Source organism: Anas acuta, chromosome 6 (genome assembly GCF_963932015.1).
Source record: "Anas acuta chromosome 6, bAnaAcu1.1, whole genome shotgun sequence".
In the NCBI taxonomy this organism is placed as follows: Eukaryota; Metazoa; Chordata; class Aves; order Anseriformes; family Anatidae; genus Anas; species Anas acuta.
Window position 1 is genome coordinate 23,913,904 of NC_088984.1, and position 21,996 is coordinate 23,935,899.

The 21,996-nt window shown below is 33.7% G+C and overlaps 1 protein-coding gene across 11 annotated transcripts in view; it reads right to left on the reverse strand.

Annotated features, from left to right (window-relative positions):
• TTN (titin) overlaps positions 1 to 21,996 on the reverse strand; it is a 243,116-nt gene that overhangs the window by 127,314 nt on the left and 93,806 nt on the right. For 9 of the 11 annotated variants that reach the window (XM_068685816.1, XM_068685811.1, XM_068685812.1 and 6 more), the window contains 37 exons: positions 21,490 to 21,573; positions 21,155 to 21,217; positions 20,830 to 20,904; positions 20,405 to 20,482; positions 19,814 to 19,891; positions 19,566 to 19,646; positions 19,069 to 19,146; positions 18,770 to 18,850; positions 18,498 to 18,581; positions 18,080 to 18,178; positions 16,568 to 16,645; positions 15,623 to 15,697; positions 15,351 to 15,425; positions 15,003 to 15,086; positions 14,641 to 14,703; positions 14,253 to 14,330; positions 13,937 to 14,014; positions 12,866 to 12,949; positions 12,512 to 12,592; positions 10,434 to 10,517; positions 9,911 to 10,231; positions 7,903 to 7,980; positions 7,634 to 7,711; positions 7,341 to 7,424; positions 7,040 to 7,126; positions 6,443 to 6,532; positions 6,140 to 6,223; positions 5,354 to 5,425; positions 5,090 to 5,173; positions 4,661 to 4,738; positions 4,375 to 4,458; positions 4,060 to 4,143; positions 3,520 to 3,849; positions 2,816 to 2,896; positions 1,752 to 1,835; positions 1,198 to 1,278; positions 470 to 550 (listed from right to left, as the gene is read on the reverse strand). In XM_068685816.1, the coding sequence (XP_068541917.1) occupies positions 470 to 550; positions 1,198 to 1,278; positions 1,752 to 1,835; positions 2,816 to 2,896; positions 3,520 to 3,849; positions 4,060 to 4,143; positions 4,375 to 4,458; positions 4,661 to 4,738; positions 5,090 to 5,173; positions 5,354 to 5,425; positions 6,140 to 6,223; positions 6,443 to 6,532; positions 7,040 to 7,126; positions 7,341 to 7,424; positions 7,634 to 7,711; positions 7,903 to 7,980; positions 9,911 to 10,231; positions 10,434 to 10,517; positions 12,512 to 12,592; positions 12,866 to 12,949; positions 13,937 to 14,014; positions 14,253 to 14,330; positions 14,641 to 14,703; positions 15,003 to 15,086; positions 15,351 to 15,425; positions 15,623 to 15,697; positions 16,568 to 16,645; positions 18,080 to 18,178; positions 18,498 to 18,581; positions 18,770 to 18,850; positions 19,069 to 19,146; positions 19,566 to 19,646; positions 19,814 to 19,891; positions 20,405 to 20,482; positions 20,830 to 20,904; positions 21,155 to 21,217; positions 21,490 to 21,573 (3,462 nt within the window). The remainder of the gene's footprint in view (positions 1 to 469; positions 551 to 1,197; positions 1,279 to 1,751; positions 1,836 to 2,815; positions 2,897 to 3,519; positions 3,850 to 4,059; positions 4,144 to 4,374; positions 4,459 to 4,660; positions 4,739 to 5,089; positions 5,174 to 5,353; positions 5,426 to 6,139; positions 6,224 to 6,442; positions 6,533 to 7,039; positions 7,127 to 7,340; positions 7,425 to 7,633; positions 7,712 to 7,902; positions 7,981 to 9,910; positions 10,232 to 10,433; positions 10,518 to 12,511; positions 12,593 to 12,865; positions 12,950 to 13,936; positions 14,015 to 14,252; positions 14,331 to 14,640; positions 14,704 to 15,002; positions 15,087 to 15,350; positions 15,426 to 15,622; positions 15,698 to 16,567; positions 16,646 to 18,079; positions 18,179 to 18,497; positions 18,582 to 18,769; positions 18,851 to 19,068; positions 19,147 to 19,565; positions 19,647 to 19,813; positions 19,892 to 20,404; positions 20,483 to 20,829; positions 20,905 to 21,154; positions 21,218 to 21,489; positions 21,574 to 21,996) is intronic. The other 2 variants (XM_068685809.1, XM_068685808.1) reach the window with 2 other exon arrangements.

Here is a 21,996-nt window from a genome sequence, read left to right on the forward strand (position 1 = left end):
AATTAGTATAATACAATTTTTCAAAAATATTTCATTTTATTTTCTAGTTAGTTGTCTTAATTAATTTTGAGCTGGGATATAGATAATTAACTCCAGATGGGGAAATGGGAATCTCAATTCAAATACAATGTCCCATGTAACATGGAGAACTAAGACATAATCAGGATGGTTTTTAAGCCAACATCTACTTTAGTCCATTTTTTTGTTCTAATATGGCTGAAGTGTTTTCCTGGATCAGAAATTTAGTTTCTCTCTTATGCTTTTTTCACCCAACAAGAAGAAAGAAATGAACATCTAAAAAAATGTTAAACTATAAATGTTGGGGTTAGAAGGTCTCAAAAACATGCATAGAAATTACTTTTAAATAACTAAAAAAAATACACACACTGAAAACATCTCATGTTTTAAAAAACAACCTAGAACATGAATCTCTGCAGTTTACTTCTTGGTAGATATTTCACTGATGTACCTTCATACAAAGTAGGTTCATCTTCAACGATAAAGGTGGATACTTTATCTTCAAGGACAGCTCTCTTATGAACCTCAGGAACTTGAAAAGATATTATCCCTTTTTTAGTAACCTCAAAATATTTTTCAACTTCTAAAATCTCAAACAGAAATAAACCTAGAAAACTAAGGTTTTTTAATGGCCCAAATACTGTGCATTTTGATGAAAGATATACAGTCTAGAACAATGAATTATGTAGAAAATTCATTGTTTTTGCTCTAAAAGAGAATAAGCCATTTGCTTTTCTCTCTGCATTTTCATGCTGATATTTCCTTCTGGTATTTATAACAGCTTTTTTGGTTTAAACTTACTTGCTCTTGCTGTATTAATTCTCAGAATATCATGACCATTATACTTGTTTCCAACTCCCAGTTTAAATTGAATTTACAACTACATCACAAAAATAAAAGCACTGAAGCTTTTATGTACAGATGGTGTAAGTAGCAATACGTTCTCATCACATTTTCTTTCATAAATCAGTGTATTTACCATCTAGCACATGTATAGCACATGTATGAAATGTTTGCCTAAGAGCATTCAATTTATCACTCAGAGCTGAATCTGCAGTTAGAGACTAGATTATATCCTTGTCATGGCCTAAAGAATTTTAGGATTCTTTTAGAAGGTGTTAGTTGGGGTAAACAATGCAAATATTTCCTTTCTGTAAAATCTCATATCAAAGGTTCTACCTTTCTTTGGTGGAACTTCTATTTCAGCTGCATGCGTAGGTTTCTTTTCTTCAGGAACAGGTCTTTTGAGAACAGCCAGCCCTTTAAGACATTGTTTGCTTTTAGGGCTTTTAAATCTCTTGGAAGAAGTTAGAAAGAAGAACAAATCTAACAAATCTAAGACAGATTGATGAAGCAACAACGGATTAAATGCTTCCTGAAAGAATATCTATGTTAATTTTGAAGATTAGACTGAAGAATTACATTAAAAACATTTTAGTGAAAGACAGCCATAGTCTTGGATGATGGAAACTGCTTCCTTTTCACAATGACCAAAGATATTCTTTCTTTCTGAACTTCTTTCATATGTATCTTAAAGACAGAACACACATTTTTCAACCCAACTTACATATTTTCAAAAAATGACATAAACAGGCAAAAAAGACTCAATCACAAACAGCTGAAAAAGCACCATGAAGACATAAAACAGACACATGTTTCTCAACAAATAATGAGGACAAAAGACTGAAATCAGAGTTCATGATTTGTGAGGACAATGCAGAGGAAGTATATACCTTTAGCTGGTGGAATCATTTCCTTTTTAGGAACAGCGGGTAGTACTTTTTCCTTTGGAACAGGCTTCTTCACCACTGCTGGCACTTTAAAAATATTGTTGTGTTTTTAAGAATTTTTGCAGTATTAATATTATGTAAGAATAAAAGGTAAACAAGAAGCAAGCAATGCAAAGAGCCACAGAAGTTAGAAAAATACAAAATACGCTGTATTGCCATTGCTATTGGGTGGTGACCTTGAAGGCCACACATCTCAGCTATTTTGCTTGGATTCACACTCATTGTTTGGTGAACATTTGAGCAGGATACGCCTTAATAATCAGGCTTTATGGACTGTCAGCTGTATTAATACCATCTGGGAATATGGTAAAGTTATCATTTCCTATCAATTAACTCCAAGTCATCATGTAAAAATTAAGCCCCTTCCCACTGATTTCATTCTGTCAATTTGAATGAGAAACAGCTAAAAAAAATGAGTGCAAGATGAGTTTCTGGCAAATTAAGTGCTCTGAAAAGAAAACTACAGAACTCTGGACTAGTACAGGAACTCTACTAACATACACTGACAATTTATATTCATGACCCTTAGCTTTTATAAAGACTGATACAGTGAACACATATTAACATTATATGTGTTCTTTCTTCACCCTAATTGCATGCTCCAGCCTGTAATTAGGGTGAAGAAAGTCCTTGGTTTTGGGGATTTGATGGGAAACTAGATTTTAACTGACATAGACTTTGAGCTCAATGGACTTTTATTAATTTTTACATCTGCTTGTTTTCAATCATTAGATAAAAAATGTAATTTACATTCTCATGTAAACTACTAAATAGTGGAGGTCCTTCTCACAATTCCTTTGCCATCACAATGCATGTAATTTGTCCAAATTTTGATTCATTTAAGAAGTATTTACTTATCTTTTTAGTATGTTAATCCCAGTCTTTCACTGCATTGGAAAAGAAAGTTAAGGGTCTAGTAGTCAAATCTATTTTGATTTGACTACTAGATTGAGTATTCTGAGAAGACAGAGGGCTGTGTTTTCAAATTTATCTTATAGCTTGCATACCTTTAGCTGGAGGAGCTTCTTTTTTAGCAACTGGAACAGGTACTTTTTCTTCTGGCAGAGGTCTTTTAGGCACCTCAGGCACTTTAAGAAATATTTAATTATGGATTTTAAGTTATTTATGAGGAATTACAACAGACACAAAGACATCAAGCAGAGCAATCACTCATTTTAGAAGAATCAACTAATATATGCAGAGCCAGAAGAACAGACATTTGACTCAGATCTTGAGCAACAAAAGCTAAGAAATTTCAGTGTACATATTTCTGGTGCATTTTGGATGCAATTTCTGTTTGGCATGAGGGATCCTATGATCCTGTAATCGTAAAAATGATAAGAAGGAAGGCCCTACATGAGTTTTAACATCTCTGTAACTCATTGGAGCTAAACTGGGAAAAAGAAACACATTGACACGTGAAAGTGTTGAATCCAGACTGAATCTGAACTGCACCAGAAAATTATAACTTACTTTGCTTGTATCATATCTACACTAGCTCTGTCAGTCAGATGGGGAATCTTTCTATTCCACTTTGAAGGGAAGAATTCCTTAGGAAGGCGTAGGAAACAACTTTTGAATGGATGTATCATCACCAGCAGCAGACATACATGGGTGTATAAATGGGGAAATATATAAAGATGGAGGCTTAAGCAGCATCTGGAAACTCAACAAACAATGATAAGAATAAAGAAATCATGACATGATGTACCTATAGCTGGTGGGATTTTGTAAGTCTCCTCGTCCTCGTAAACCTCCTCATGTTTCTCATAGATCTCTTCCTTCTCCTTAAACTCATACTTCTCATAGATATCTTCCTTCTCCTCAGCTTCCTCTTCATACTCCTGTTCCTGAATCTCCTTATATCCCTCAGGTTCTTCAGGTTCCTCATATGCTTCAATTTCTTCATATTCCTCAACCTTCTCAAACTCTTCAATACTTTCGTATGTCTCATACTTCTCATACTCCTCATATGTATATTCATACTTCTCCACTGCAGGAGCAGGGACTTTCTGGATGAGTTTCTTGGATATTTCAGGCACTTTAGAGACAGTATTATTGTTACTAACTTTACAATAATATTCTTTACAGTTGTTCAAGACCATCCACACAGAACAGAAAATGTGATTGATAACCACAAGCATAAGTTACTTTAAAATATAAGAACATGCTACTGAAACAGTATATATATTCTAAAAGATTTGAGGAGTGAAGAGGAAAAAAAAAATGTGATTAAGAAAAATATTTGTACCTTTACTTAGTGCTGGTTCTTTGGGTTTTGGGACAACAGCAGGTACTTTCTCTTCTGCAACAGCTCTTTTATGCACCTCAGGGACTTAAAGATATGGTTTTCTTTTAGCAATTAAAATGAAAACTTAAAGCAGTATAAGTAAAAACAAAAACAAACACAATAAGCAGTGTTATGGTTTTACAATGCAAACATTGATACTGAAGATTTTTGACATAAATTAGAGCAGAAATCTTATATAACAATGACAAAAGTCAGAACGAAGAAGGTTAAAAGTATTTTAGCATATATATTAACAACATTATGGAACATATGTACCTTTCGCAGCAGGAACTTCCACTTTTTTAGGGGGAGCAACAGTTACCTTCTCTTCAGGAACAACTTTCTTAGGCACCTTGGATACTTTAAAGATATGACTGACTTCAGTGTACTTGTTGCATAGTTTTTAAATAAACACAAACCAAGAAGCTTACCAACAGCAGAACAAAAACTTACAGTGTTGTGACAAATATAATGCAAGACAGACATACTAAGGCTCGTGCTAAGGTCAACTTGTATGAAGAGTATTATCTATTAATGACACAGCATTTACAAACTGAAATACCTTTGGCTGGTGGAGCTGGCACCTTTTTAGGAACAGGTACTTTCTCTTCAGAAACAGGTTTCTTAGGCATCTCAGGCACTTTAAAGATATTATTTTCTTTTTAGAATGTCCTTTACCAGTAATATTAGAAAGACAACAGAAGACAACATACATACATACATAATAAAACAACTGATTTGAAGAACGTATTTAAAGTATTTTAAAAAGAAATTAAAATAAAAAGACATTTTATATCAATGTGAGACTTCATGAGCAAGTCAAAGCATTTCAGAAATTAATTTTTGCCAGGAATCAGACAGGTATTCTGAGACATCAATACAGAAAGACAGCAGGGACACAAAAATAACATTAACAAACAATATAAAATAAATAAAGCTAGAGAATGAGACTAACAGCACAGATTGTTTTCTTAGTTATTAATTTATGTACCTTTTGATGGAGGAAGCTCCAGCTTCTCAGGAGTGGGTACAGGTATTTTTTCTTTTGGGACTGGTTTCTTAGGAATCTCCAGCTCTTTAAAGATATTATTTTGCAAATACATTTTAAAACTTCAGAGCACAAAAACATTAAAAAACATGAAACAAGATCACAAACACCCTGATAAGATCATCAAGGTTTACACAGAAAAAGAAATAAAGAAGCATTTTAATCAACTAAAAAGATTACATGGGTAACTTGGAAGAGATGTTGTACCTTTTCCTGGTACAGTTTCCTCTGGAAAAGCTTCCTCTTCTTCAGGCACAACTTTCTGTGGCACCTCATGCACTTTAAAGATATTAAAAACCTTACTCGTGCAACATCCCAAAGAAAACATCACAACACAAAACACAAGGACACCAACTTTAAACTAACAACACTAATAAACATGAGGCAAACTAAATTCATTATTTTTCATTCTTTCCTTAAGAATAGCAAAATGCGATTGGGTTATAAGAATTACATGAGGGTTAGCTCTTTTGCCCAATTCTTAATTACATATAATCATTGGCAACTGTATAACCAACATATACTACAAATGAGAGGTTGTTGAAGATTTTTAGTCTAATTTTTTAACGTAAAAACTTGTCAGTGTTTGCTGACAGGGTCCATTTTCTGGTTATTTACAGAGTCCAATGTGCTTTCATTTTATTTTGTATAAATTTAGCTAATAGGCTTGAAATTTTAACATGCACTCACAAGGTGCATGTCGGAAAGATCTCTCTGAATTGAAGAATTTTGAGATAAAGTCCCATAGGACATTATTCCAGGAACGTCATTTAATCATTGTTCCTTGGGAACATGAGTTCTGATTAAAGTCTAGAACAAAATGAAAAATCAAGCCCTATCTGCAATCTAGTACTGCTTGCTGGGAAGCAAAACTGTGCTAGAACCAAGGATCTGACTTTGAATGACTATAAATTGATCTTTAAAAGGAGATTTCTTTGAAATATGAAAATATAAGGAAGCAGAATTATCTGTACACACTGTGAAGTGATATACCTTTAGCTGGAGGAATTTTCTTTACTTTGGGAACTGCAACATGCACTTTTTCTTCAGGGACAGCTGTCTTGGGCACCTCTGGCACTTTAAAGATATTGTTTTGATAAGAAAATTTCAATTATATTTAGAGCATCAAAACTACTAAAAAAGTGGAAAATGATCACAAAAACCCGTAAGACGAAGAAAACTCACTTCAAAAAGATAATTAAGATTTACATCCATCTTAAAACAACTAACAGAGATGAAGGTCTTTTAATAAACTGGACAGAGCTCTTTGGTAATTTTCAGGAAGAAATGCTATACCTTTTGCTGGTATCTCTGGAATAGCTTCCTCTTCTTCCTCTTCCTCAGGAACAAAAACAGGTACCTCTTCAGGGGGAGGTCTTGATACTTCTGTCATTTCAAAGATAGTATTTAGTTGTAAGAAGATTAAGCAGACGGATGATTTACACAGAAGATGAAGAGTTTAAATTATCAAGTACATTCATCACAAACTGCTATGATACTTCAGTGAAATTCTAATAACAATCATACAAAAACAACAAGAAACATTGTCCACGGGTTCACTTATGAGAAGAGAATAGCTGTTTAATGTTTATCTCTGGAAGATAAATATTGTTTATCTTCTGGAGCAGCTGTTTTTGAAACAGCATGTACATTTAAATAATTCAGATATGTAAATAAAAATTATCTTTTGTTCCTCTCCAAAAAAAGACAGACAATAGTAAGACACAGATACAGACATTTCCAAAGCACAGAATAAGTGTGCATCACCCATGACAAAAAGAAATGCTCATAACAGTCACAATACAGTGAAGAGGAATGGGTTTGTTACTTGCTGTCTTCTAAAGCCAAAGAAATAAAATTAGAATGACTTGGTTGAATCAGAAATTGGTATACCTTTGGCTGGTGGAGGCTCTTGCACTTTTTTTGTTACTGGGACAAGTACCTTCTCTTCTGGCACAGGTTTCTTTGGTACTTCAGGCACTTTAAAAATAGAGTTGCAGTTTAAGAATTTCATTTTTGAACCACAGTGTAAAGAATTGATAAAAATTGAATGAATCAATATGAATGGCACGAATCAATATAATGGAATGACAAAATGAACTAACAAGAATAGACTCTTCATATTACATTAAAGAGGAAGGGTGAACAAAGAACATTTTGTTTTTTTCAAACATTTAGGCAAGAGCTGATATACCTTTAGCTGGTGGTATATCCTTCTTTTTCTTTACAAGGACAGGAACCTGCTCTTCTTGCATAGGTTTCTTTGACACTTCAGGAACTTTAAAGATATTATTGTAAAATGAGTTTAGAATAAGCAGCTAAAACACCTTTACATAAAAGCCAGTGACACAAAACAATTTAACACAAACACATAGAACCACCATTCTTAAGATCAATAATCCTTTTGCTTTCATATTGTTTAACATAAGTGAAGATAAATAAAGTCTAGAAGACCTTTTTGATCACAGTTAATACAAGTTGCTATACCTTTAGCTGGGGGAGCTTCCTTTTTCTTTGGCACTTGGACCTTCTTTTCAGGTGCAGGTTTCTTCGGCACCTCAGTCACTTCAAAAACATTATTTTAATTAAAACATAATCCACAAACTATTCAAAACAGAAATAAAACAAAAAAGACAGCAGAACAAATATTTCATATGCGGAGCCCCCTCCAAAAAGAACAGAAAAAGTAATGCATCTAAGATATAGTGTGAATTACAAATTCAGAGAATGTCTGCTAACATCAAGAGATTATATACCTTTTGCTGGAGGAGCTTCTTTTTTCTTCAGAATTGGTATTTTTTCCTCTGGAACAGCCTTCTTGGGCACGTCAGGCACTTGAAAGATACCATTAATATCTTAGGTATTTACTTGGAAAACAACAGGAACATAAATGCAAGCAAGCACCCCTAGCACAAATCCCAAGTACATAACCAAAACATACAGTTATGATTTAAAATGGTTTGAGCCCTAAGACAAAATAAAACAGAAAACAGGTTACTGCGTGTAACCCCATTCTTCCTGCTCAGCCACTAATACCATAAAAAAAAAAAAAAAAAAAAAAAAAAAAAAGTTTTAATTTCAAGGGTTTATCTGTTGCTTAGAGTAAGAAGACAGAGAGTGACTTTTTAGAACCAGCTATTAAAGAAGATCAGGAAGAATTATAGCAGGGAAACTTGCAAAAATACAAATTTAATTTTTTCCTCTAATTTTTGGAGCAAATTAAAATGCTAACAGTGGATGAAAACAAAGATTGCAATAAAAGCCTGCTTGAATTACTTTATTAAATACTTTATGGTTTCACTATTTTTCTCCTTATTTTCCCCCAGAGCTATGATCCTAGCACTTCTCAGGCATGTAATGTGCTAATCTGATCAGGTTGAATAAGCTGGTTTTGTGTATATATTGAATATATATTGCTGATTACATTTTATTTTTCAGATTTTTCCAAGTGCTATCTACATATAAAAAGCAAGCAGATCAAGTTTATCAATTGATTTAACTCTAACACACAACTATAAATATATGACAAGTACCCAGCAGTTTATACCATAATTTGGTGGGTACAGGCATTGTATATGAGTGGTGTACTTCAATTAAAATAAAATAAAATAAAATCCTGAATGCTGAAATAAGTAGATTTTTTCCCTTTAACTACAGTGAGGCAAAAATTTCAACTAAACTTTATCTTAACAGTTTTTGTCCTCCAAAATGCCCAAATATCCATACAAGTTTTATGATGATAGGAGAGTAATCATTTGATCTGAGCATACTGGAGAGAGATTGATGCATGTACGAATTAAACTTAACTGCTAGAATAAAGTCAAGAAAACTTTAGCCAATCCTAATATTTCCTGTTTGGGATAAACTTCACTTTTGCTGTGTGCAGCATGGCCTGTTCTTTACTAGGAAAATGTGCTAATCAATGTATCAAAATTCTAGTACAAACAATGTTAAAAATAGTTTTGAAATTCATTAGTTAGTCAAAAGAAATCCTGAACTTCCCTTTGGAGAAGAAGCACTATGTGATTTGAATCAGGACTGGAAAATATACTCTTTTATGTACTCTTAGATGATTATATAATTTTGGAAAAATAGATATAGTTAGCCTATCTCTTTATGAAGCAAAACTTTATTAGCAAGACCTAGACCAAAGCTAGTTGTCCTCTCTAAGTAGTGAAAATTAACACCATCACTATATACATTAACCTTAAGGAAAACATCTAAATGTAAGAGATTTAAACTAGATTTAATAGAACTTTTATTGTGTTCCATGACAATATATTGTTCCCTTTCAAAAATAAATATACTAACAACTATAGATTTTCTCAAACATTTCTGAGAGGAAGTAAAAAAGACTAGTGTTCCAAAATCACTTATTTTCAAATACCCCACATATTTTCTCAATACAAATAATTTTGTTCATGGTACACAGTTCTTATACACAATTCTAAACATTTCAGAGGCTGATAGCAAAATTTGATCTCAGACAAGGAAAAGATAAATTTAAATTATTTTTTCTTAGTGGATTATACAGAATTTATGTAAAGAGGAACTAACATTTATGACATAGAACATTTAAATATGTAGAAGTGAAGAGTAGGCATATAGCAGCCTAGCTTGTTTTCTACAGTATATTCTATTCATAAAATGCCTTGGAAAAAGTAAGATGTAAACTAACTGGAACATATGAAACAAAACTTGGATACATTAACTGAAGGAACAGATACTATTTTTTCTTCACACAGTTCTAAAATTAAAGTATACCTCTAACTGGTGGGGGAGCCTCCTGTTCATACTGGGGAGCTTCCACCTCCTCCTCTTCATATGGAGGAACTTCCTCTTCATAAAAAGCAGCTTCTTCTTCGTAATGAGTGACTTCTTCCCCTTCATATTGAGAAACTTCATACTGAGGAACTTCTTCATAGGGACTAACTTCTTCATAATGGTGGACTTCCTCCTTGTAATGGATTACTTCCTTCTCGTATCTGGTTACTTCTTCATATTGTGGAACTTCTTCCTCTTCATCCTGAGGAACTTCAACATACACTTTTTCTTTTCGGACAACTGTCTTGCGTGCTTCAGGCACTTAAAAAGACATTAATGAAAAGAATCTTAAAATTTAGCATGTAGATCTTACTGACGCTAAGGATCACAAGCATTGTCAAGTAAGAATTACACTAAAGGACAAACATTCCTTAGAAAACAAATCAGTATTATTCTCTGTACATGGAACATATAAGACACAAAAAAACATTTAAATCATATTTCAGTACTCTATCCAGTATACCTTTGGTTGGTGCTCTTGGCATTTTTTTAGGAGGAGAAATTGGTACTCTTTCTTCAATGATAGCCCTCTCTGGTACATCAGGCACTTAAAAAATACAGTACATTTATATTTAATAACTTGAAAAAGTGGTGTTTAAGAGCAAAAATATTATTGTCAAAACACATTAAAAATATCTTACAAATACATGGCTGATACATAGAAGACAACCACATATATTGACACTGGACTTGTAATTATGGAATCAATTAGACTGCTATTCAATAAAACAACAGCAAACATTTCAAGGTTCCAACGTAAGTATCAGAGATGATTCCTGTTCATCCTCTGCTGCCAGCAGTGGATTTAAGGTTCCTGATGTGCAGAACTCAAAATCCAAATTCAAACAGCTACAAAATCACTAAATTCCATGTGTGTCCTCTGTGGCTGCCATTATCCACAACAGTGACATCTTATACTACCCTCAGCAATAGAGCAAGGTCTCAATCACTGCCAACAAAAAATTTGCAAAGGAAACTCCAAATGAAGAAAAAGGAGCATATAGAAAAAAAATGCTGTGTGAGTGGATGACAATGGATAAGAGTTCTGACCTAATTAAAGGCAAAAGAATTCATTGTTCAATGGGGAAGGCATTGTTTGTCTTCTGTCAATTGCTTTATACAATGACTCTTTATTCAGGCATGACAAGCAACCATTGCCTATAATGGCAGAAAAATTTCCAAAAGATTGATACAAATATGTTTAGTTTGTAAGATTTATTCAGGAAAGAATGCACACTATATTCAAGCAGCATATTCTCTTTTTTTTAGAGCAGCAGTGCATAGGTTTTGTCTTCTGAGGCAGGTCTCATGGGATTTTGTGACCAATATCAAAGGAAACTGAACAAAAAAATGACTCTAGCATTTTAATATCTGGGAGACAGCTGGGCTTGCTAAGATAATAACTTTGGCCTTTTCTTAACAGAAGAAAAGGTGTTAGTTTTAAAGGCAATGTGAACACTGACCACCACCTTAAAGATTTTCTTGCAAAATCCCTCTTGATGTATAATTGTAAAGGTCAGGTACTTGTGCATTTGAAATCTTAAACTAAAACTGATTGGACCTGGTAACTTCAGTTGATTTGATTACAAAACCTGCATTGTGCATCAGTATCCTTGTCAGGAAAGTCATGTATTTTTTTGATTGTTTTGTCCCTGCTACACCACCTCTCTTTGGCATCCCATGGGAGAACTGTTGAATCTGATGTCCTTTTGCTTTGATCCTTCTATTACAAGAGGAACTAGAATATTATTCCTGCCTTATAGACAAAGTTCCCCTTTTATCCTTATAATAATCATGATCTGCCTTTACCCTCATAAATCTCCAACAGAGAAACTAAATAAATTATTTAACTTCACATTGGTGTGACGATGTTCAGAGTGATTGATAATGTTTACCACCAACAACAGGACTGAAAGTAGTAAATATGAGGAATCTTGTGACTCATTTTCCATAAATCAATAGACTGTTACCCAAAGTAATAGGATAATGAATTAAGAGACTTTCTTCAAAGCCATTGAACTGGTATGTCCAATACATGGGATTGTGCTAAGTGTCTTAGCCAGTTGGTAAACAGAGCAAAGGTAAAGGCTGCTGCTTTGACTTTCAGATTTAGGTTGGAAATTGCTGTCACAGAAGAGGAAAACACACACTTTCTTTTCAGAAGAGGAAAGCATGTTAATTTAAATAAGAAAAAGGCTGCCCTGTTTTTCCTCAAAGGTCTGAGAGGTGGCAAGATTTGCAAAGGATGGGCTAGTGAAAGGGTTGGTCTTCAACTATGACAAAAGCAATAAGCCAAGAGGGAAAATTTCAGACTTTTGTGAGAATGGAATGCTATTCTGGAATCCCTTGGGTACCTTTAGTACTCTACACGATACACCTTTGGGATAAACCAGTTACTGGTGATCTGCATAGGACAAAGATTTATGATTGGCTGTTTTTATTTTATTTTTTTTCTTTTTTTGGGGGGGTTGGGGGGGATGTTATGCTAAGTAGTTGAAAATTTGTAAATTTGGACACAGAATCTTTTTAGTCTGTTCATACCTGTGTATGAAATCTCCTCTTCTGTGTGAAGAGAAATGGATACTTCCTCTGACATAGCCCAGTGTTCTTCTTCTGTTGGTACTTCAAAGACAGAGTCCAACTTTAACATTTTTTTCTCTGGTGCAATATTGTGTACAATAATAAATACCCCATTAAGTGTTTCTTAGAAAACTAATTATTATTTCATGACACCTCCCACACCCAGGGTAACTGGGGAAAATCTAGTGTTTTTCAAAGGCACTGTTAAGGTTCATTTGGGACAATACTGAGGCAGTAGAACTCTAAGTAACGTGCCAGTGGCAGGTTTAAAGCTCTGAGCTTTTAGTTCATAGATTAATCCATGGGCAGGAATACCTTCTGGTGGTGGTGACACTTTTCTTTTTGGAACTGCAATGGATACTCTTTCTTCTCTGATAATTTTCTTTGGCTCTTCTGGCACTTTAAGAAAGAGTAGTTGTAAGAATACTAAATTCTAAAAGGAGTAACACACTTCCATACAAAGTTCATATAAAAGAATTAAGGGCAAACAATTATGGGGAAATAGTGCATGATTACATATCAAGGATACTTCTCTTACAATAAACACAACAAGTACACTGAACATACAAAGATAAAGACATTTAATTCACAGAGAAAATATCAGCTGAAATTTTAATGCATAGTAGCTATATATGCATTAAGTATTTTGCATAGGATTAGTTTGTTTTTTTTTTTCCAAGAAAAAATTCCCTAGGTAAATTTGATGCTTTGAAAGACCTTGCAAGTTTAGTAACAGCAAAAATATCATCAAGTGTTAATATTATAAGATACTAAAATAATACATAAAATATTAGAATAAGAAATACAGAGACAGAATAGAAATGCAAATCGCATCATTAAGCAAACAGCATATTGACACAACATGAAGATACAAAGATGGAGATGAAGGTGAGATGTCTCCAGGCTCGTCAGAAACATTATTTAATCACAAAAGACAACATATAAAGTATACATTACAAAATAGCTTTTCAAATACAAGAAAATCACAGAAGCAGAAGACGTATTTCTAAGTCTGAAACCCTCCACTTTGAATATTGAAAATGTTATAAAATATTGATTGTTTTTTCCTAGGATGTGTTGATATTTATTGAATAAATTGTCTTCGCCGAGCAAATGTCTTCATTCAGCTTTCCAAAGCTCTTAAGCAGATAGTGTAATCAATTAAGTTACTAGTAGCTTAGAAAATGCAAGGAATGCAGGTGTGTGACTGTTCTCTATTACCTTCTGCATTTTTTTTTGCAAGGGAGATGACAAAACTGTTTTTAATTTAAAATCAAGTTGGGAGAGCCTGGGGAGAGCCTTGTATTACCAGGCAGATGTTGAATATGATGCATACATACATCTGATATTTAGAAGCCTTCTCTACATTCAAAAGAACTTATATACCTTTAGCTGGTGGAACTGCCACTTTCTGTGAAACTGGAACACGAACTTTCTCTTCTGGCAGAGTCTTCTTGGGCACTGCTGGCATTAAATTTATTTATTAAACAAATGTTTATTTTAAAAGATTTTGAATTAATCACAGTTTGCTAACATGATCAGATGACAAAACACAAAACCAGAGACGTGACAATTCTTTAAGTCAAATAAAGAAATGACAGCAAACATTGAAACAACTTGTTTTGTTACAATCAGACATTACAAATATAAATCAGTATTCTGAAACAAGACTTCTCTTGTGTAGCTCTGAAAAATTATATACCTCTTTTGGGTGGAGCCTCATCTTTTTTAGCAACTGCAACTTTTTCTTCTGTGATAATTTTCTTGTGCACTTCAGTCACTTAAAAAGAATAAGAATATTTAATTGTAGTATTTTAAATGCAGATATATTTGATTTTTCTACTTCATCTGCCTTTTTTTTTTTTTTGTAAAAGAAAATGCTAAAGAAACTTCAATAACAAAAATAAGACACTGAAAAAGAGCGTACTTTACAGGCACAGTGCAAACAAAGCACAGTAAATAACCAAAAGAACTGGAAGATGCAGACAGATTTCAGATACTAATAAAAACAAATTTATCTATGTAAAATGCCTAAATACAAGTACTACAAGACTGACCAAAAATACTCCATGATGTCATTCTCTGTTTACCTTTGGTTGAGGGAGTTACTTCAAAATCTCTCTCGAAAATGGACACTTGTTCTTCTGGAGGTTCTTAAAAAAGATTGTGCAACTTTAGAAAATTGGATTGATCTCACCAAAAGGCATAACATAAAAGATGAAATAGCTTATAAATTCCATTAGCAAGACAGAGAACACAGTCCACATTGTAGACAAACAGACATAAGTACATGTTTAATGTTGAAGAAATTTGATATTGATGTTGAAGAAAATTGGTATGATATATCTATTTAAAGATATATATCATGATATATGTCAAAGAAAGAATGCAGCAGTAAAGTCATTATTATTATTTTTTTTTTTTTTCCAACAGGAGCAAACCACTGATATACCTCTTGCTGGTGGAGCCTCCACTTTCTTAGGAACAGGGATCAGTACTTTCTCTTTAGGAGCTGCTTTCTTATGAACTTCAGGTACTTCAGAAAAATAAGTAAGATGGAAAGTTGAGAAATAATATTAAACTGCTTTATTTGTAATTGTCTATTACCTTTTTCTTTTTTTAAACTAGTAAAATTTTACTGAGTTATCACAAACTTTTCGTAGTACAAGATGGAATTTGAGACAACCATTCATCACTGAAAGCAGACATTGCACATGTCAACACAGAAAGACAGTAAGGCAAACAATACCCCCTTGGAGGAAACAAGAATATATGACCCAGATGAGGAACTGTTTTATACCTTTAACTGCTGGAGCTTCCTGAGGGGCAGCTGGAATTTTTGGTTCAGGGACCACTCTCCTAGGCTTCTCAGTCACTTTAAGAGATTACAATACATAGTTTTACAAAGAGGAATAGTACCACTTAAACATGCATGCTTTCCTTAATATATTAAAAACAATACACACACACACAAAAAAAAACAACTAGAGAAACGTGTAGTGACAACACTCAGACTGATGAAACAAGGAACACTGAAACAATCAGTATTTCGTAAATGAAATTAATGTGTACCTTTAGTGGGTGGGACCTCCTCTCTTTTAGGAAGAGTTACCTTCTCCTCTATGTAGTAAGACTCTTCTTCGGTCACTTGAAAATAGTAAAATAAAGATACTTGAATTTCAGTATTTGACATTTATTACTGTCTTTATAGCCTTTGTAAGTAATAAAATATTTGATAAGACAAGAATAAGCAGTGTGCATTACTAAAAGACACCCCTGGAATTACTAGGTTACAAAAACTAGATTCAAACCCTCCTGCTTCCTCTGAAGCCAATGAAACAAGTCCAAGCAATTTAAACACAACTGAGACTGAGCTCCTATCTTGTATTTCTGTGGAATTTGAAAATGTTCAGCATTTAAAATGCCAGATTAGCACTTTCCATTCCTCTGCTCACTAGTTCACTAATATTAGAATTTGTCTATTTTGAGAAACTCTCTCTCCCAGATATTGAGAAATTTTTTTTGGCTAAAGCTATCCTTTGCAAATACTTTCTATGGTGTCACCTGTAAAGGTAATTGAGACAATCAGTATATGTTACCACCAATAAATTTACAGGTGGAAACAATTTAGTCATTTTGCCATGAAACAGCCTGAGGAAACAGTACATCATGATATTCTGAAGAGACTTTACTTCATTTGAGAAACAAGGTGAAAAAGTAATTTTCAATAGAGATTTTTCTTGTAAAAAATAGCGAAGGGCTGATAATTCTCAACACCCAAGAGATAACTTATTATTTTCACCATATTAAAACAGGATTAACCACAGTTTTCAGAAGCAAGTCAAAGAAAATGTAGACATTCGTAGTGTTAAAGTTTGTAAGATATGAAACTTAAGGCGTATTTATTCAGTAGTACATTTTCCTTCTAATTAGACTAAATTAGAATCTATGATATTTTTGATATAAAATAAAAATCTCTGTTTGCTTCTGCCTAGTATTCTTGAATTGTGGTCATACCTTCAGAGATCTCCTCTCTGTGAATGGAAATAGATACTTCCTCTATTTCTTCTTCAGCCCATTCTTCAACTGTTGGTTCTTTAAAGAAAATACTTAGTTTTAGGGTTTTTGGTGGATGTATCAGTGGATGGGCAAGAAGATCAAGACAAGTTCTGCATGACACTGGCAGATATGCATACTATACAGAAACTTGCAGAAGTTTCAGAAACTATAAAAAACTATGCATACTATACAGAAGCTCACCCTCATTCAAGGCCAGGCTTGATGCGGCTCTGGGCAGCCTGCTCTAGTGGCTGGCGACCCTGACCAGAGCAGGTGGGTTGAAATTAGATGATCTTTAAGGTCCGTTTCAACCTAGGCCATTCTATGATTCATTCTATGAAACTGCCATGCACACACATAAGTATGACTTGCACTAAATGATGTCTGTTATGCATGCCCCATGTACCCTATTGTGTGGTGTTATCTGTCTCAAATATCTTTCACTGGTCAATGGTCAGTACATCAGAATGCCTTAACTCCCCAAACCTCTCCATCACAACAACTGATGTGGGGAGACAAGGGCCAAAGAATTAGATTGACCCTGCTACATAAAAGTAAGAGGGACAAAACCAAGATCATAAGGATAGGTCAAATATTGAAAGGAAAACCTGGCATACATATATCTACAAATATGACTGTATGGGGGAAAACATCAACTTGTTTGAGTGTAAAAGGTTGACAAGCGGGGAACAGAAATTAACAGTGTATCTATCCATATGAATATATGTACTTGCATGTTCATATTTGACAGGGATAACTTCACAGAATCAGATAATCATCTAGGTTGAAAGAGACCTCCAAGATCACCAAGTCCAACCTCTGACTTAACACTAAGTCCTCCACTAAACTTACGTAACTCTTTTTAAAAATTATTTTTATTTTTCAAGAGAATATGTAAATTGTATTGACTGGCAAGTCATTAATGGGATAGGAAAACAGTCACAATGTTGATATTGGATATCTTGGAACAGATCTTTGTTGGAATTATGCCAACTTAAAATAAGTGATCTCAACCTCCTTTGCATATGAGAATCTGACCTAAAAGAGCTAGTGAGAAGCTAAAGCTGAAGAGAGCATAGTACTGCTACCTATCTGCAGGGCTCCAGAGAACATTGTAGGGATTATAAGAAATTCATAGGTACAGTCCTAAGTAGTGGAGTCTAACCTCAACACTATACACCTACACATACATCTTACTATGATTTCATGAGAACTTGATCCTAAGATCATTGTGTTTGGTGGTAGAGTTTCCATTCATGTCAGTGGGGTGGGATCCTGGCATTCAGGACTGAAATGGTAAGTGGCACTCAGAGGATCTTAACTGCCTGCAAGTCCATAAAGTATTTCACTAGAAAACTTATTCAAGGTAAGTAACAAATCCTTTTTTTTATTATTTTTTTATTTTGATCTTGGTTTTAGAACAACAGACTTCTAGTACAAGTTTCTCACTAGTGTTTGTTTATAGAATACCTTCAGGTGGTGGAATTTCCTCTGGAATGGCTACAGATATTCTTTCTTCTGTTGTGAATATTCTTTCTTCAAAAGTTGCTTTCTTCTGCACTTCAGGCACTTTGAAAGACAATAACATTAAATGGATGAATTTCTAATCCCAGTGTGGAAGCAATGTTGCAAGATGCTAAATCTAAGTTTCCAAAGAATTGTTTCAGGACATTGAGCAAATAACATATAACAGAGATTCAACATTTACAAATAATATTTTTGTAAGTACTGAACAACACATACAAAATAATCCATTGATGAATTGTCACAAAATCAGTACAGCACAATTCACAGAGCAAGCACAAATCAATGACTGAAAACAACACAGAACATACATCACAGAGAAGTTGAGAAACAGCATATTCTTTCATTCTACTGGAAAGCGTACCTTTAGCTTGAGGAGCTTCAACTTTCTTAGGAACAGCAGGAAGTACTTTTTCTTTAGGGACAGGTTTTTTAGGAACTGCAGGCACTTAAAAAAAAAAAAAGCGTTCAGTTTTAGGATTTAGAAAGTGCAAAACTGGCAAAGGAAACATATAACAGAAATGTATTATTGAAAAAGAAGATTGCACATGGACATATTCTGTTTATAAAACACAACATCTGAGCAAATTGAAGGAAATATTGAAGTTCTGAAGACTACAATAAACAATATTGTACCTTTTGCAGGTGGAGCCTTTTCTACTTTGGGAGCATATGGTAGTTTTTCTTCTGGAGCTGTTTTCTTGGGTACTTCTGGCACTTCAGGTATATTAATTAAAATAATATTAAATAACTCAAATTACAGGTGTTTTAAGACTACATCTAAAGGACTGACAAAACTGACACAAAAGGTACATAGCTAATATAACTGAAGTACAACCAAAACCAGATTTACTTAACAATCAAAATGAAATTTAACCCACACAATCAAGATGTTTAAGATAACAAGAAAAGAGTGATATTTTATTTAGGTATACCTTTAGGTGGTGGAGCTTCTTCTCTTTTTGGAACAGCAATTTTTTTCTCTGGGGGAGCTCTCTTGGGCACCTCTGGCACTTAAAAAAGATAAAATGTAAGACAACTGAATTCTGTTTTTGAAAGATCTACTGTTTTTGAAAGATTCTACTTTTGAAAGATGCCTTATAGAAAGGCATTTGTTTAGAAGGATACCAAGAAACACCACAGAACACATAAATAATACACTTAACATGGAAAGATATAAGATGATCAACAAATATTTGAAAAAAAATATTAAACTACTCACTGGAAAGTGTTTTGAAACAGATTTATTAACTGAAGAAAGAGCTGTTCAAGTATGTTACCTGACCTTAAAAAGTGTTATATATGTACAAACAATTATAGTTTAAATATATATATATATATATATGTACTTTTCTGACACAGGTAGGTTAAGAACAGCGACAAAAACAACAACAGAAACAGATATTTAAGTATAGTCCATCACCAAGTATACCTTTCGCAGGTGGAAGTTCTTCTCTAGGAGCAGGAACATGTACTTTTTCTTCAGGAACAGGTATTTTAGGCACTTCAGGCACTTTAAAGATATTAAAATGTGTTTCAGTAATCTTTCCAATGTTTTTGCGTTTGTCTTAGGTAAGAACAGACATATAACATAGCACACAAAGTCTACATACACTTATATTTAGAAGTTAGAACAATAGTACAGGACTGGTAAAAGTCCACTTTCAAAAGATGCTGTACCTTTTGCTGGGGGAGACACTTCCTTTCTAGTAACAGCAACTTTCTTTTCTGGAACGTGTTTCTTAGGTACCTCAGGCACTTTAGAAAGCATTGTCAAAGTGAGAGAACTTTAGTTTTTGTAACACTTATCCAGATTTCAGTGATGAAATTGCTTTATAAAGCATAATATCTGGACAAGCAGCTGAGCACCACAGCACAATACATTGTACAACCTTTTGGACATGCAGCATGTATTGTCTTTACTTAGGAGAGACAATAAAATACAGTATAAAATATCAACATTAATATTAATGTACTATCATCTTTCATGGCACTGTATTGAAGGAAAAACACTCTACACTTATCTGCAAAAGCCACACAATCTAAATACAAACAAGCACAAAATTGTTAGGAAAGGATACTGAGACACCTAAGCACTGTAAATAACGTTATAGAACAAAGCAAAAAAAATAGAAAGGAGATAGTGCAGAGCCAAAACCACATAAACATTAAATTCATAAATACATTCAAGACAACTTAAAACACATATAATGAAAGAAAATAACTTTTTTTTTTTCTTTTGTTTGTTTGTGTCTAGGGCAGTAGAAATACCTTTAGCTGGTGAAACTTCTTTTGGGACAGGAACAGGCTTTCTTTCTTCTGGGACATGCCTCTCTGGTATCTCAGGCACTTTGAAGAGAGAAGTGGTGAACATTTAGAAGACTGAAAATATTTAGTAAATCACTGTAGGCTGCCTTCAACATGCTGGGTAAGCAAACACAATATGTCAAAAAATATGTTGTTTTATCAGACAGATGCAACAGTCTCATGTAAAAAAAAAAAATTTCAAACAATTAATTAAAGCAGTCATGAAGAAGCAGAGGTTAGAAATACAGTAGGTATAGAACTTTTGGGAGTAGACCCATAGTGAAATGGAATGATCTGAATTCTAATATGCTGTTCTTTGGTAAAGAGTAGTACAGCCAAATAAGATGAAAGCTCCAAAAAATTAGCCACGTGATGATGATATTGTTCACCTTCATCATGAGGGATCTCTGGTTCTGCAGAAATGATCTCTTCTTCTTCTTCCTCCTCTGTGACTTCCTTACGTGCTGCAATAGGAATTTGAAAGATGTTAAATTTGGAGATATGAAATGTCAACATCTGTAGTAAATCTGAAATATTTTAGGAAGATACTATGTGTATCCAGTATTCCAAGGTCCACTGAAACACATACATTAATATGTTTAAAAAAAGGCAGCCAGAAAATTAACAGCATGTGCAAATCTGACAGTGAGTTTTGATTGTCAAATGAATTCAAAATGTTTTTAAAATCTTAAATATTAACTTCTCATTATCTACCTTCAGTTGGGTAAACAGCTTCAAAGAATCTTTCTTCAACTGTCTTCTCATGTTCTGTTGGCTCTTCAAAGAAAAGCATTTTAACAAGGTAAAATAGCTTAGATGTTAACATCTGTTAATCTAAAGAAAACAGGCTACATAACACAACAAACAAAAAGAAGCAATGCATATTGAAATGTAAATGTACAATATGTCTAAATATGTAATTTGCCACATATAAAAATAGATTTAAAGAAAGTATAGCAAGGTAGATTTTTTTGTTTAGTGTTATTTTTCATTGTATTTAATTTTATTTATTTATTGGGGGGTGTACAGCTTTTTGGTTTTGTACGTACCTGTGACAAATGAGTACTCTTCTTCTCTGTGGACAGAAACCGACATCTTTTCTTCTGAAACAGTCCATGTTTCTACTGTCGGTACTTTAAAGATAGGATTTTGGTTTAGTATTTTATATCCTAGATCCACAGTAGTGGTAGAGAGCATTTGAGTTTTTACAAAATCTCTATCTGTATTATGTACTTAAATCTTAGACATATTTAGACAGTCAGTATTCACATTCTAAAATACTGAACACAAAACAAGCATAACAAGTAAAAATGTAGTATTTATTAAGAGTGTAAAGAAACAGACGCTTTTATCCCCAGAATTTAAAATATATGCATGCATAGACTTTCAGAACTGGTGTATCAGAATAACACCAAAGGCGTTTCTTCAAAGAAGTGTTGGGACACAGGGCCATTATTATGTAAGCATATGTCAGCAGGCAGAGAATATGAAGAGAAAAAACTAAGTCACACTGCAATATCCTGCCAGTTATTTAAAGATGAATCACAATCACAATC